General features: G+C 38.5%; 1 protein-coding gene across 2 annotated transcripts in view; it reads right to left on the reverse strand.

Moving 5' to 3' along the window:
- Positions 1–503: 503 nt before the first annotated feature.
- The window catches only part of LOC135691465 (uncharacterized), a 43,314-nt gene continuing 28,069 nt past the window's right edge, over positions 504–15,748 (reverse strand). Inside the window, exons 1-5 of one of the 2 annotated variants that reach the window (XM_089109398.1) lie at positions 13,011–13,363; positions 10,371–10,562; positions 9,007–9,194; positions 3,672–3,857; positions 504–2,824 (exon numbers count right to left, since the gene is read on the reverse strand). In XM_089109398.1, coding sequence (XP_088965524.1) covers positions 2,331–2,824; positions 3,672–3,857; positions 9,007–9,194; positions 10,371–10,562; positions 13,011–13,270 — 1,320 coding nt within the window. In that variant the 5' untranslated portion in view covers positions 13,271–13,363 and the 3' untranslated portion in view covers positions 504–2,330. Of the gene's footprint in view, positions 2,825–3,671; positions 3,858–9,006; positions 9,195–10,370; positions 10,563–13,010; positions 13,364–15,748 lie in introns of those variants that run through there. The other variant, XM_089109399.1, reaches the window with a different exon arrangement.

Below are 15,748 nucleotides of genomic sequence, written 5' to 3' on the forward strand. Positions count from 1 at the left end.
TCGATACCATTAGAAACGAAAGGAATGTACCTGAGACGTATGCAAGTTTAATACCTTATGTTTCCGATTTAGATAAAAATATGGGTAGGGGTAGGCCAACTTCAATTACATAAAAACAGTCTTAAATGTTGTAACATTATAATTCTGCAAAATAGTACTCCATATAATTCAAATGTATGTGTTCTATTCCTTTTGGATGTTACATCAGCAGTAATCTATTCGCAAGGGATGCTGGGACTTGATGTCACCCTAGGCCCATCCGTCTACTTGTACTCACAGAGACTCTTCTTGCTAGGAAGCGACACACGTTCCTAACGTACGTCGGTTAGCTGGGAATTACTTCTCAAATGCCCTTTTACTCAAGCCTGCCCCCCTTGCCCCTTGGTCGTTCCGGCGTCCCTGAACATTTTTCGCGGCAACAAGACTAGATAAAGTCACTAAACAGATTAGGGGCTGCCCACTTGAAGTAGAGTAGAAAAATTGGCGATAAACAAGACAAGCAGTGATAAACAATGGGGATAATTCTCCATCAACGATGTTTAATCAACTTTTTCTTAGTGCTTAGGCTTACACGAGTGTATTGTCATAACATACATCATTCCTAAAAATACCAAGACTTTAAAAGGCAGGCTGTTGTACATATATTTGAGATAACTAAAATCAATAAAAGGGACGAAACAATACAGTCCAAAAAAATAGATTCAAGAATCAGACCAACGGACCAAATGAAATAAGCTAAATCAATTATTAAAAGTAATACACAATTCAATAAACATAACATGAAGCTAAATACTTAATCAATCATTTATAAATCAACAAGTTATCGTAATAATAACAATAAAATATAATTGTCAAGATACACAAAACAATGCAGACCGACAAATCATCACGAACAGCGAATGAAAGTAAAATGGCGGCGATAGCGACCATGCGATACGGCAACAGCACAACAATTTGAATCGAGCGGGCAAAGCGCTAGCACCTGTTGATAACCCCCTGACAACGGGCCGGTTGTCACAACACTATATTGTTATTAATATAATTAATGACCATTTGAACTGGCTGAGGTGCATGGTTCCAGCAACATTATGTTGGATTAACATTGAGATTAATACTAGAAATAGCTCTTGCTAGTACTGCCCGCAAACAATTAGTTCCTTGATAATGATTGTTTTGAAAATTTAGGTCCGGATATTCGAAGAAGACACCATCTTGGGTTTTCACAATTTTATAAAAACAGCTGCTCTAGTTGATGCTAAACTATTCTTTTTATCAAGAATTTTTGGTGTTCAGTTTGCCTTTGATTTAAGTCCAACGCCCTTTTGAAAATCATGAAGTTTTTCTAGGGTTTGACATTTATTTTGCGTTTTCGTGAAGCAAAGACGTATGAAAATGGACACGTGATAGAACGGGTACAGCTAAAATCGATTGCGATAAAGGATTCGTACAGCGATGTACAGGCTATAATCACGACAATCATAACTTTTGCTCGTACGGTGTCGAGTTTTTGGGAGAAAGGTGTGGCATTCGACTGGTTTTGATTCCCAAAACTTCGAATCAAAACTTCCATCCATTGCGGAGAACCGAGCTGTGATGCAGCACCGTTTTCGTGCCAAAAATGCCGAAGGCCTTTAACAGAGTCTTGGCAGAGCAACTCTCCGAAGATAATTCCCTTCCGCACAAAGAGGTGGCGGTTAACGACCTCCTCGACAAAGCCGATTGATTGACAATAAAAAAGATAAACAGTTGTCATGGCAGCAGAAAAGTGACAAAATCTGCTGACAAAGTGCTGACAACATGAACTGAAGCTTCCATATGCTACTTATACGCGGGGCAGACTATAAGCCCTTCACTCGCGCGCTATCGCGCGCGAGTTGCGGGCAATAATATGTTGTTATGGATCAAAACTGGAGTGGGTGACAAATTCGAAAAGTTTGATAATCGGGCTTTTTCCCTTGTAATCATCTTCTGTCAATCAGGTGCTCATTCAACATTCGGCAAAAAATTAAGAAGGTGAATAACCTTGCAGGTTGCTTAGGCATTCACCACACATTAAATCTATATAGTTCTGACAATGCAGCTATAATGCAACAAATATATTGCAAATTGAATCTAGCACTACATAAAGTTATAAGATGAAAACCTGAACTATACTTAGAAATTAAAGAAAAATGGCTTGTCAGCAATACGGCTGCAAGATTTTGAAATCTTAGAATAACGACACGAATCATTTGAAATTAAAGTACTTTGCAAATCTTTATTGTTTTTGCATTCCATCAGGATATTGTGCAGTTGGATAAGGACCACTGGTCGAGTATGGCGGTGGCCCCTTAACCATTTGGCGATGGCATATATCCTGGGGCACCCTGTGGTGGTGGCATATATCCTGGGGCACCCTGTGGTGGTGGCATATATCCAGGGGCACCCTGCGGTGGGTACATATAGCCAGGGGCACCCTGCGGTGGCATATATGCAGGTGCACCCTGCGGTGGTGGCATATATCCTGCAGTAGTTGTAGGTGCTAGAGTAGTTGCCTGGGATGTTGCTACATTGTTAGAGACATTGGCATTTACAATGGGGGCGGCTTGTGCGGTCTGTCCTTGCTGTGCTACAAAGACGGCTCCTCGATTGGCCCTGCAAGATGCTCTGCAACATCCATAGATGACTCCTATTATGATCGCAACAAAAACGATACTCCCGATTGATGCGCCAATAGCAGTGCCTGAACCTGAACTTTTTGAACTTGACCAACGCGACCAATTCGACCAACTTGACGAACCCGACCAACTTGACCAATTTGACCAACTTGACCAAATTGAGTATCCTGAATGAAATTGTGCACACAACATGTAAGTTATCAATGGTTTAAGAGAGGAAATTCAGAATTTTCACTTGCTGCATTATGTCAGAATGACATTATGAACAGAGCTTTTACAAATTCTCGAAATGGCTCATTTGCCTCGCAGTTGGAAAGATTAAAAATGAAAATGACTCAGAAGATTGCTTGCAGCAATACAACCTGCGATTGCCAGCGCCTTCAATGCTAAAATGATTCTTTGACATTCATTGTCAGATTATTTGCATTTATCGCGTTGTTGTGATGATTCTATCTAGTTTCACAGAGCAAAATACCCTTAATTTTATGGTTTACATGAGATGAAGGCAGCATGATGGCTGTATTACTTTTGCATTTTGATGTAACCCTAGAGGGCTTAAACGAGGATACAACAAAGAAATACGCCATTACAGTCCATGACATTCAGCAGCGAATGAAGATAGCTAAAAGAATTGAGGAATTTATGAAGAGACTGCCAATAACAATGAAAATGTCAAAATTTTTGACTAAAACGTCCTTTTGTGCTTTATTTATCTTTGATTTGACAGTTTAGAAAAGGTTATTAAAGAGAAATTTGTATCACCACCTGTAGATGATTAAGGCAACCCTCCTAGAATAAGCCCCACCTCGAATGAGTCGTTATCAAAAATTGCCTAACCTAATAAGCCCCAAGGGGGACAATTCGAGGGCTCCTGGTAGATAGATTTGGACAAATTAAGGAAAAAGGGAAGGGGATATAATCCGTAGAAATAGCAATAACTGACTTCAAACTCTGTGACTTCGAATAGTTTATGTTTACTAGCAGTAAGCATTTGAAATTCAATGATACACTCACCATATTCGACGTAGCCAACCACAAAACCTCTTCCACCTGTCGTGGCGGTTGGTTTATTAAAGAACAAATACACGTTTTTGTAATCAGTGGTATACGATCGAGGAGACTGAGTTCCACACAGTTTGGTACTCACTGCCGTCGTGAAGATTGTGATGGCCATTTTTGCGCTTTGAAAACTGTTTGAGCCTAAATTTAAAGAAATTCGAATTTGAAAGCAGCAGAAAACATGTCAGTTGTAGCCGCAATTGTTAAAATACGCAGTAGTAGCGCTAAGAGGGGGAGGGGCTACAGTCCCTCTGTCAGAGGTAATCAAACAAACTTTTAAAATTTTTCGGAGCAAGATTTTGCCGTGCTAAGGCTCCAGTTTCAGCCTGGCGCTCCTCACTTCTTTTCGCATAAATTCAGCCTAATGTGTTTCTTAGTTGCTTTCTTATTTTTAATGCAATTTTCTGTGCATACTAGCGTCCGGGCATACATGTGCTTGATAAAGTAATTAATGCTATTTGCTTATCGCTTTTTTGTTTTTCTGTTGCTATTCTTTCGTGTTACACATTTTTCTGGTAATATATTTCTTGGTTTTTATTAAATTTCAGCCTGCCTATTTTGTATGTTGTTCTCATCGTTTGCTTAAATCTCAGCCTGATGTGTCTTATCAGGGTTGTTCTTTTCAAAAGTGTGCAAGGTTAAGGTAGCTTTCTCTTTCTAAGGTGTCGACGGAAAACTGAAAATGGTACAAGCCTTTAAAATTGCTTACAGAACCACTTTCCATGTTGTTGTTGAAAATCAAGACCAAGGCAGCTCTTTCCCAGAGAAATCTTTCCAAGGCAGTACCAATCTTCCAAGATTTGAGACTTTTGATAGAAGTCTTTCTGTGCGACTCCGTGTGAAGCACTCTTATAGCTTGACGTAATGTCTAAAATGCGATTGTTATGACGTAATGTCCGAAATGCGATTGGTTCAGAAGTCAAACGGCATTGACTTCTCAACCAATCGCATTTTAGACATTACGTCATAACCTCAGCAACAAGCTATAAGAGTGCTTCACACGGAGTCGCACTAAAAAGCTTTATCAAAAGTCTCAAATCTTGAGCAAAAAGATTGAATAAGAGGTGTAGAGCTGGTTTAGCCACCCTGTCCAACAAAATTACCTTGGCGCAAGTGAAGTGACGATAACCTCGCCACATTTTGACTTGTTCAGGAAGCTGCGGATGAGAAACCTCAACTTCAACAAAAATTGGAATTTATGAAAAAAGCGGGCTTCCGTTAGACGAGGAAGAAATCCGTTAGACCACTACACCCAACAATATCCAACAACGTCTAAAAAGTCGCCAACATGTTGGGACTTGTTTGACGAAATGTTGCACTGGTTTGACTTGATAATGGAGACCTGCCTGATAGAGGTTTTGAAAATGAAAATGTTTTACCAAATGTGTTAGTCTTTTCTATCAATTGGCACGAGATCTATATCAAATCTTGAAAATTTTCATCAGTTATACAGGCCTAATTGAAGGTCATCAACCTTTTTGAATACATTCAACTGCAATGTCATTCTTAATAATAATTTCAAAAAGATACAAGACAAACTCCTTCACTGCCAATGCAAATTAATTTTTTCTGAAAAATATTTCAATTTAATGGCAACGAGAGGGCGGAAAAGAGGGGGGGTGGGGGAAGGGCAACTGCCTATGGGCCCAAAAGCAGAGTAGTCTCTCTTTAAAATATGACGCCAAAAAACATGGTAATTACAAATCGTATCTGTATTTGGAAAATTTGACGAATATAATTAAAGAGCAAATAAAAAATGCGAGGCTCAAGCATTGTGCCGGTCCCAGGGCCGAGCGTGGCTCTAAGTGTCCCTGGTTTCTTATTTAAAAGAGATGCTGTTTTTTTCAAGATTGCCTCATCGCTTTGTACGATGGTTTTAAATACCCAATAGATTCCTCGATTGTGACAGAACCACACCAAACACTTACACGAACAGAATTCTACCAATCAGTGAATTCATGCAAAAGCTATCCCCAGTCAATCCTCTAAAATAAATTGCAAATTTTCAATTATTACTGGCCTCTAGGCTGGGAGCCTTGAACTGCTCGATAGCTCTGGAGCAAGAAATGTCATAAAAACTGCAAATCAGTTACTGGTTTGATCGCAAAGAAACATGAAATAATCTTTCTTTCCAACAAGAATGAAGTACAAGCACTAAGTAAGTACTTCTGAGTTTTTTCTTAAATGAATCGGTACTTAAGTCACTAATAAACCAGGGGATTTATTTCGGTGGAGACAGATAGCGTGAGCCGTTGCGTGCCTAGAGAAAACATTTTATCGTTTACTTTCTAACGTTTTGAAGCCACGATAATCAGTTCGTTTCCACAAAATTTGTTGACAAATAGTCCTACAAAGCTTTGCCATGAGAAGAACCATTGCTTGAACCTACAAAAATACCAAAATCAGGTATAGGCATATGATTTTGGAATAAATATTTGCAACAATGCCCCTATTTTCTCAAGATATGCATTTCTTCAGTACGCAACACTCGAGAACGCACTCTATGAAAGAAAGTTGACGGACTGTCTTAGGGAAAAAACCCGAGTTTGATAATTATCTCTCTGTCTTACTTTAAAATATACGACGTACATACTTTGTAAGTGACCTGTTTTTCAATAAAATGACATGATGCCGTTTTCTTGGAGTACAACCAACCATATTTATGAAACGTTTAGCCCATTATTGCCCTGATTGAATCTGCTTACGTTGGTTATGGTTGGTTGTACTCCAAGAAAACGGCATCATGTCATTTTATTGAAAAACAGGTCACTTACAAAGTATGTACGTCGTATATTTTAAACTTTCATCGCTTATCTCTGGTTAACGACCAAATTTTAAAAATGGGGGCGACAAAGTTTAAGATATACTCCTTTGCTATGCATAATTGTATGAAGCACTTCAATAATGGCCATTTTCGCATTCAGCGTTAACTTTTGTGGCGCCGGTTTTTCCCCACAGCTTTGGATAGGAGGTGCGAGCGTTACTGTTGCGGCTGATTCGATGCTATTTTCTCTTCAGATTTCTATTGTCTTTGACGCTATACCATCGGCTGGTTCAAATTGTAAACAAACAGTCTGAATGGCTCAAAAACATTGTTCATCCTTGTTGGCCAATCCAAACTTCTCCAGTAATCCTGAAAACTCTTCTACTTATTCACCCGGTGGAGTGGCACGATAATTCGAGCAAAGAGGAAGGAACAATTACAGAGCTTCATTCGATCGCCGTAGCGAAAATAAAGAAACGTTCGCAGGTTTAACTACAAGTAACAGAATGCACTGGATGCTCACTGAAGTACAGCCAAATAAGGGAAATGATCTGTTGAAGTATAATGCGAATGTTGATGATATTTAAAGAGGAACTAGGTTGAACTGTTCCAGGGGCGGATTGGCTAATTTTTTCGGCCCGGGCAAATTTTGATCAAACCGACCCACAATAATAGCAAATAAAAAACTCCTCGGAGAATACAAGTAAATGTTAGTCTGTAAGGAAAACAAGTTTTTAAATTAAGTAATTTTGCGCATGGACGAATGCTGGTTAACAGAACATGTTAAATGTGTCATTTGCTGACTAAATAGTAAATAAACAAAAATTTTACCTCATTGGTTTGACTCTGTTTCTAAATACAGGAATTTATATGTTGATAATGTGACCGTTCTGGATGTCATCTAACAGGTGTTTTTTCTAAGAACATTAACATGAAGGACTCCAGGTTTGGCTGCGAAAAATTACTTTGTAATCTGTTCTTTATATATTTAAAGTAAAAAAGCTTCTATCGTGAAATTTCTGTGCACCACCTTTGCAGACCTGTCAATCCTCCCGGTTCAGCCGGGAGACTCCCGTTCTTGACTGCTTTCTCCCGGTCTCCCGGTTTTTAAAATTTTTCTCCCGATTTCAAAGATGTTTAGCAGAACGCCTAGGAAGATTCTTCACCGAATGTTCCATTGAACTGCGCATCTTATCCTTCAAAGATTGTGTATGCTTTCTTTTTACAGATGTATAATTAAGATATCATGGCCACATTGACTTCCACATGAGAACAGTTTTTTGTTATTATGAAGATACTTCCACAAGTTATTATAAAGATACTTCTCATGATCAGTTTTGTCATAAACTGTTTGCCGAGCACAAAATTTTATCAGGTATATTTATTCCCTTAACGAATTACTGTGATCTCCCTGTTTTTCTTTAGCAAAAATCCAAAATCTTCAGATTTTGAAATTTTAAGGTTGACAGGTTTGCCTTTGAAGTCTTCTTCGAAGTCTTCTTGCTCTTCCCTTGTTGTACGTATGTCCTCTTCATTGCTTCACATCACAGAGCAAATCGCCTAGTGAACTCTAATTTTTGGACTTTTAGATTTATTACATTTAGCAATAGCTTGTGCTGAGGCAAAAACATGACCAGCATCAAGCAAAAGCTAAGTAAAAAGACATCAGGGCAGGTTAAAATCTTATGTATCGCATTGAAACAGGGGTGTTACAGTATAATATGTCGCCAAAAAGGAAATACCGTCAAGAGAAAATATTACAGGATGTCAATAATATGTTTCCTGAAGAAGTGTGTTTGGGCTGCGGTGACAATTATGAATTCATGATTTTGATTGTTTTGGAGTACCCGCGTGTATATTTATTCGTTCCCACAAAGTCTCTGAAAATTCAAGGCAAACAGATCAACACGCGGGTATACTTTTTTGCCTCGCATTCACTTTTTAAGCTAATTTATTTTTTTGCACTTTTATCAGCCGGCCCTTAAACCGACCGGCCCTTCGGGCAATCGCCCGAATAGCCCGACCAGCCAGTCCGCCCCTGAACTGTTCAAATCTTTATTGGGCTACTCTCTTCTTTACCAATAGCCGGATAATACGTTGGGGAGGTTTTTTTTTACTTAGAAAGGAGATTTCTCAGCATTGCTCGTGAGAGAAAGCTTAGTTGATCTTCTTTGCTACAAAAGCCTCAAAACTCTGTTTCCTTGCCTGTGGAACCAAAGGAGGCAAGGTATGGGGGCGTCGACAAAATGACGGACTTTGTAATGAAGTATTACATTGATCTAGATAATATTCCGACAACAAAAACGATAAAGGAGGACCCAAATGAAAGGGACCCTCTACTACGTCTTTAAAACAATTTTTAAATTCTGCACTAAAAGTATTTTTATGGACTATTTTACGTTTTGAATTCAAATGCGTTAATTCTGATACGAGATAGCAGGGTAATATTTTGATAATGCCAGCTGAAAGATCCTAGGGGCGAATATGAATGCTATGAAATATGGAAAGAATAGCAGAAATGCATACCTTTCACTTGGAAGTATGGCAAATTTGAATAGCAGTCGGAAGATGAACCAAGGTCCAAGTCCATGACAGCAACTTTCAAGCTGTTGCTACCGACGTAATACTTCATGTAACAGTAATCTGGGCTTCCGGAAGAGTATCTGTTTGGCCAGCCAGCGGTATAGAACACTCCTGCCTGCCCAGGTGTGTCGCTGAAAAACAATTTGTTGTCATTCTACAGTCTCTGTCACACACGATAATCTAAAAAGAAGATACTTGATAAACTAATGTTTTATTACAATAGAAGAGTTAAAGTCGATTTGAAAACACATGCAACAGAAATTAAATGAAATAGAATACAAATGGAAACAACAATTTAGGGTTAATGATGCTGATATGTTGCAATCTTTCTCCAGTCTACTGTAAATATATCTGCTATTACAGACACTTCCCATTGGCAATCTAAATTTCCCATTGGTTGGACAACACATAAGACAAACATATCGTAACGTATCCAATCTGGAACGTAAGGCTTATTCCTGTTTTCTCAATCCTAACTCAGAGAAGTTGACTGACAGGAATGGCATCTTTAAATGGCATACAACAAAACTTAGAGGTTTATGGTGAGTTCAGTGATTTGCACCGATAGACCAACGGCCCAACTCGCTGCCCATGATGTGGAAACGTAGACTGGCTTGCTTTTGTCCATGGCATGTTACAAATTGGGTTGTGAATACTCTTCCCGAGTTCGAAAAATTGATACCTGATGCGAAATCATAATACCGCTGAATCCCGATAGGCAACCTTATAGGCACGTCTGCTCTTAAAAGCATAATAAAAGGTTTATTATGCCTATGAGAACAGATGCTTGATAACTAAATTGGGTGCGAAACTTTGAGTAACACCTTTCAACTGTCATTAACATGAACAGCTCTGCCTATTTTAGGTCGAGTGGTAATAAGAGCAAACGCTCCCCCCCCACCCTTGAAAAAGCTCCCAACCCACTATACTAGTTTTTATATTGAGACGCCTTGTAGGCGGCTTAATCGAATTACCACAGAACAAGACACATGACAGTTGTCAATGATAAATCAGATATTTTTTTCTTTTTTACAGATTTTGAAAAAAAGATCCCCCATTCTGGAATGGCCACAATTTCAAGCCCCCTGGGATGAATCTACGATTTTTAACACATGGCAAAATCAGTAATAACGCCAACCTTTGAATCTTTTATTAATCTGCCACTGCAATGCACTAAAAAAGGTGCAGGTATAGGCTTATCATATGATTACATATGTTTAAACGATTAAATAGGTGATTTTAAGCTTAGACAATTTCTTTTGACTAAAGAATTACAGATGCAAACAACATGAAAGACTTATCAGCACATCGAGCATGATGGTCCACCCAGTGGGTAAGAGGACTTGCTTTTCAGCTGGTACGTCAATGAAAATCCAGTTCGTGTGTTCGAGCCATCAGACTTGAATCGGATCTTTGCATATCCGTCATTTGAAAACATAGTGAATGGCTTGCTTGACAGCATGTTAGATGAGCAAAACTTTCCGATAGAGTTATAAGAGCTGTGCAAAGAAAAATAGTAAATATGCTTTGCTGTAAAGAAATATTGAAAGTAATCAAAACCTTGCAATCATATCTTTTAGAGAAGAAGCAAAAAAATATAGAATTTTTTCTAAAACTTCATTGTATTGTAAAATACTGCAAATAAGTACAAGTGCGTATCTTATCAATCTGCACGGAAAAGTAGGCCGTAGCAATGTCTTTTACAAGGCATTTCCGCAAAGAGGCGAAAGAAAGATAAGAGATTCGTTTTGTACGGACTGCCTGAAGAGCTGTTTCAAGAAGAGGTCGTATACCTGCAAACGTCCAGGCAATTATCAAAGCTTGCCGTCTTATCAAACTGTAAGTATTAGAGAAACATATATGACACACACGACCTTTAATTTTTACAATAATTTTTACAATGAGAACAAAAGTGGTATGTGCCCCTCCCTCCACCTTCAATGGAAATTTAATTTTGCCAAAATAAAATTGCCAAAATTAATATCAAGTTTCTTCTTACAAATTTTTGCGAACCTTTTTTGCATAGAACATATAATTGCATGGAAACATTCTGGGAATTGCACTTTCTATCACAGTTGGATTTCTGCTGAATTGCTATTGTTTTACATGAAAGGTTAAAACACTGCAATGGAATATATCTATCTACAACAAAGGAATCAGTGAAACAGGTCTTTCAATCCACAATCAATGTTGGGTTGCAGTCTCTGAGAAAACACAAAGACGAAGTGTTCATAAAAATATGGAGAGACACAACAATGCTGTTTTTGAATACATTAATGAGGCTGTCACAAATGGGTGATGGAAACGAAAATAAATGCCTACTTTGCACAGCTGAAATCGAAAGTGCCATCAAATCACTGTCTAATGCAGCAGCTACGTCAATTTTCAATGTTCGAGACAAAAAAGCTTCAGAAGAATCTGCCGATGACAATGGATGTGAGGATAAAAACAGCAAAGTGAGCTTTAATGGCTTTTCAGCCATCAATTAATCATGCCTGCAACTACAGCAAAAAATATGCAGCTGGGGTCTGATTCCTGGGCCATAAATCCTATATCGAACCTAAAAAATCACTACATTTCCTCTGGAGAACACAAAACTCCAAAAACACCTACCCTAAATGATAAACTATCTTTTCTCAAGGCAAATAATTTCAAGATCTCCATTTTGAGCACTTTCAAAAACTTATTCCAAAAATCTATGTTTGTGGTGCAACTTCTACAGAATCGTTTGTTTTCAATTTTTATTTTGTGTTCTTTCAAGGAAATACGGAATTATGAACTTCAACTGCTATGATAAATATTGTACATCTGTTTCCGATGAGCTTTCTTGAATTCTGTCAAAAAAGTTTAATGAAGTAAGGTTTTTGCTTGGAACATGCATGACGATGCGAAATATGTTAATCGGTTAGAAGTAAAAAGATTCAAATAAACTTGTAAAATTAAAATAAGGATAAATTAGGTCGATGCCTGATACATCGCTATATAGTAATCAGCAATGAATGGATAATGAACGGGGATCAGTTTATTGAACCATATATACGTCGCGTAAGATATTTGTCTGGTGCACGCAAGTCCAACAAAATTGATTTGTTTGAATTCAAAAGGTTACATGATATTTGTAAAAGTAATTGATTAGGTCGATGCGCGAATTATAGGCAACAAAAGTAAAAAATTAGATAGCATAAACGAATGTGAATTTAGTTCAATAGCTGGGCAATTTCAGCAGGACAAATTTTACCTTCGAACATTTACAAGACTGCACATGCGGTACGAAACAAGACATGATGGTATATGCGAATTGACCACCAGCACCAATCCTGCAAATGCTAGGACATCAAATCAAAATGAGAATGTTGATTGTTGTTGCACTGCAAACCCTTAAGCGGACTTCGTTTTAAAACCAATTCTTTTTCTTCTTCATAAACCGTACCATGAGGGCCACGCCATGAGGTCAAAGAAGGCAACCAGTATAAAAAGAGGCGATAGCACGTGATATTTTCCCGCCACTTTCCGTTGAAGAGTTACGTGCTGTCGCCATTGATTAAACTCTAGTCCAGTGGCAAATGAAAAAGCATCTTAATTTCAAAAAATTGGTATTATTTGTGGATATATTGGCAAGAAAACCGAAATTTCAATAAAGAGGGCAGATAATGTCGAGGGACTGGTAAGTACAACTTGCACTGTAATTGAATAGCGATATTTCTTCAACCGAGAAAGTTTGAGCAAATGTTCGCGGTAGATTTTTAGATATAAGATTCAAGAGTAGTTTAGTCGAAAAAAAACAAAAATATGCTAGCAAATTTAACACCGGGCTTTTTAAACGAGGAGTGGTTAAAATGCTAAAATTTGTCATAAACTTCAAAACAGAATCTGACACAGTAAAATTTCCCATCAACTCAAACCTTCCGCAAATCACAGACGCTCTAATGGACGACAAAATTTCATACCTTGTAAGATACACTTCCACTGAATCGTTCGAGCATGACGGCAAGCTTCCTTCAACGCTGAAGGAAACCCATTTAATTTCGAGGTAGTATCCGGTTGAATGCTGAGGATTTATGTAGAAAGTGCAGTCCTCGTTATTTGAGTAATATAAGTGCGACAATGTCTTTGAGTAAGTAGATGCTGTCTTAGTACCACCACTGCAGTAGCCATCGACGCTTTTAAAAAACAGGAAAGTAAAGAGAGGCAGCAAAATAAGGCCCATGATTTGGTACTTCGAGAATACGCAGCTCTTGCGTTGTTAAAAACAGGCTTTGACTTGAGACTGCCAAGCGGCTTTAACTTGACTCATTGCTATTGGTGGTGGTAGAAAATGGAGATTCCCCGGATCGAAATCGTTTGGTTTTCCGCACGTGGGGGGGGGGGGGGGAGGGGGGGGTTCCTGGCTAAATAATGAGAAGCAGCGGCGGGTCCATAAGAAAAAAAGATGTGCTCGCCAAGAAAAAGAGGGCTAAACGGGCGTAGCCCCTGCAAAAAGATTGAACCACACCCTTTCAAATGACCGAGAAACTTCAGGGAATTAACTGCAATACAATTTTTCTGCGCAATTTACTTTAAATTGTTGAAATAGCATTACACCAAACCCATCTAAGGATTTCTGCTTGGAAAAGCACAATCTGGAGCAGTATTTTCATAGATGCAATCATCTTTCTAATTGCACAATGCATGTTTTCTACCGAAAAGAAGGTTTACTACTTGATAAAATTTGTTAACTAGTCAGTAAGTAACAATTAAGTAACAAGCATAATGTTTTTAATCAATGATGCTAGATAAATTGTTTCTAGTGTCAATGTCACCCATTTCACCAATAGGGACAACATATTGTCGGGACCTAGAACCTCTTATACAAATTACTGCAGTTCTAAGTAAGCAAAAACTCAGCTTTCTTTTGATCCAAGCAGAGGTTTCACTAACATTTTGGTGATGTTTTTCAGCAATTAGTTCCGATACACGTTGGAAAAATTTCCTCGTTCCAATGCCCATACCACCATTGCATGAGAAAATCAAAGGGGTAAAAGTTCCGTTTTCTTTATTCATAACAACCTGGCTTTATTTCCCTTTTTTGCCAGCTCCATAGATCTGAAGGTTGCAGCTAGGGTTTTACAGCGATAGCTAGGAGCGAAAGGGTAAAATAGCCTCACATCAACAAATGCTCTTTGCATACGTTGCCAAAAACCTCTTGCACTTACATCAGCACGCAATTCTACCCCATTCTCGGATTGTTGTAAACAAGGTTCCTTGCACACATCCTTGCATACAGTTGACAACAAATCAACAGTGTGATCACTCATTTCATTATGACGGAGGGTGACAAAGCCCCCAGTCTTGCATGAAAGAGCATGATCGACATTAAACTTTGCCTTACAAACAGATTCTGAAGGAAGATTTTATTGGCTAATCTAAAGGAGTTGAACCTGCTAATCACAAATTCGTTATTTGCTTTTCGATATTTTTTACAGTTTGTGAGATATAAGCTCTTGCATTTCGATAATTGAATTGAATTAACCGACAAAAAATTTTTTGGTTTGGTGACACTGTGACGCAATTTTGACGTCACAGTGTATTTCGTTAGTCTCACCTCAAACCGAATCGAACTACGGCGATTCGCAAATTGAACACTGCCAGTGATGGTACTCGCAGTTCTGTTCCACCGGGTTTTAGTTTGAGCATTTCAGACACCAATTCTGAAGCCTTTAGATGTTCATCGTTTCTGGAGAACAACACGAGTATCAATTTCGATTAACTATACGCCAGGGAAGAGCTGGAACACGAAGCCATAGCTTTGTGGGCCTACACAGGTGATCAAAACAAAGTCGTGACACAGCATGGACACATTCCGACCCGCAAACTTAGAATGATTGTAAACATTTAATATTTTTCGATCCTAAAAAGCTCCTGCTGTAGATTTAGATGCAGTTATCAACGCATGTTCATGACTCTTTCACGATTTGGTGGAAGATATACGAAATTCATGGCGAACGAGAGCCGAACACTGTGACGTCAGAATGTCACAAAACTGATTCGGCTTTTGTCGTTTTTTTCTCGGAAAGGTGCAACTTTAAAGCCTTATAACTTCTAAACTAATTGGAATTTTGCAAAAACAACAACTTTGCCATAATTCACGGACCAGATGCTAACTTTTTAGTCAATAGAAAAATAATTTTTTTTGGCTGGAGAGGCCCTTTAAGTCCCATGCATACCGCAAATGAATACCATCATAAAATTCGCGTTTCGTGAGGCTGAAATTTTCAGATTTGAATGGTAACGAAGACAGCCATATTGATGCACCATCAGAACAGGCAATACCGTTTGCCCTACATTGAGCAGATGTCATCTTTTCTCGAAGAAAGGCAAGTATACTTGGATAGTATTCTGACTTCTTTTCTGCGATGTTAGAATATACATGCACAAAAATGTTGCTGTTAACCTGCAAATCATTTTGATTGATTATTTTCTTTGCAACATGTTCTTTTACGGACTTTGAGGCATCATATTCCAGTGCTGCTATTCTCCTCAAATCTGGAATTTCCAGCCCGCCTAACTTTAACTAACGTGAGACAGCAACAAGCGCTAATCATCACTGCAAGAACGAACTTCGCACAAGGCAGGAATCAATTTGTGGCGAATCACATCTTCAACAGGTTGACGGTGCTTAGATAGACCAGGAATCGTTCTAAGCTTT

Source organism: Rhopilema esculentum, chromosome 7 (genome assembly GCF_057945365.1).
Source record: "Rhopilema esculentum isolate cy_ngs chromosome 7, ASM5794536v1, whole genome shotgun sequence".
NCBI classification, from domain to species: domain Eukaryota; kingdom Metazoa; phylum Cnidaria; class Scyphozoa; order Rhizostomeae; family Rhizostomatidae; genus Rhopilema; species Rhopilema esculentum.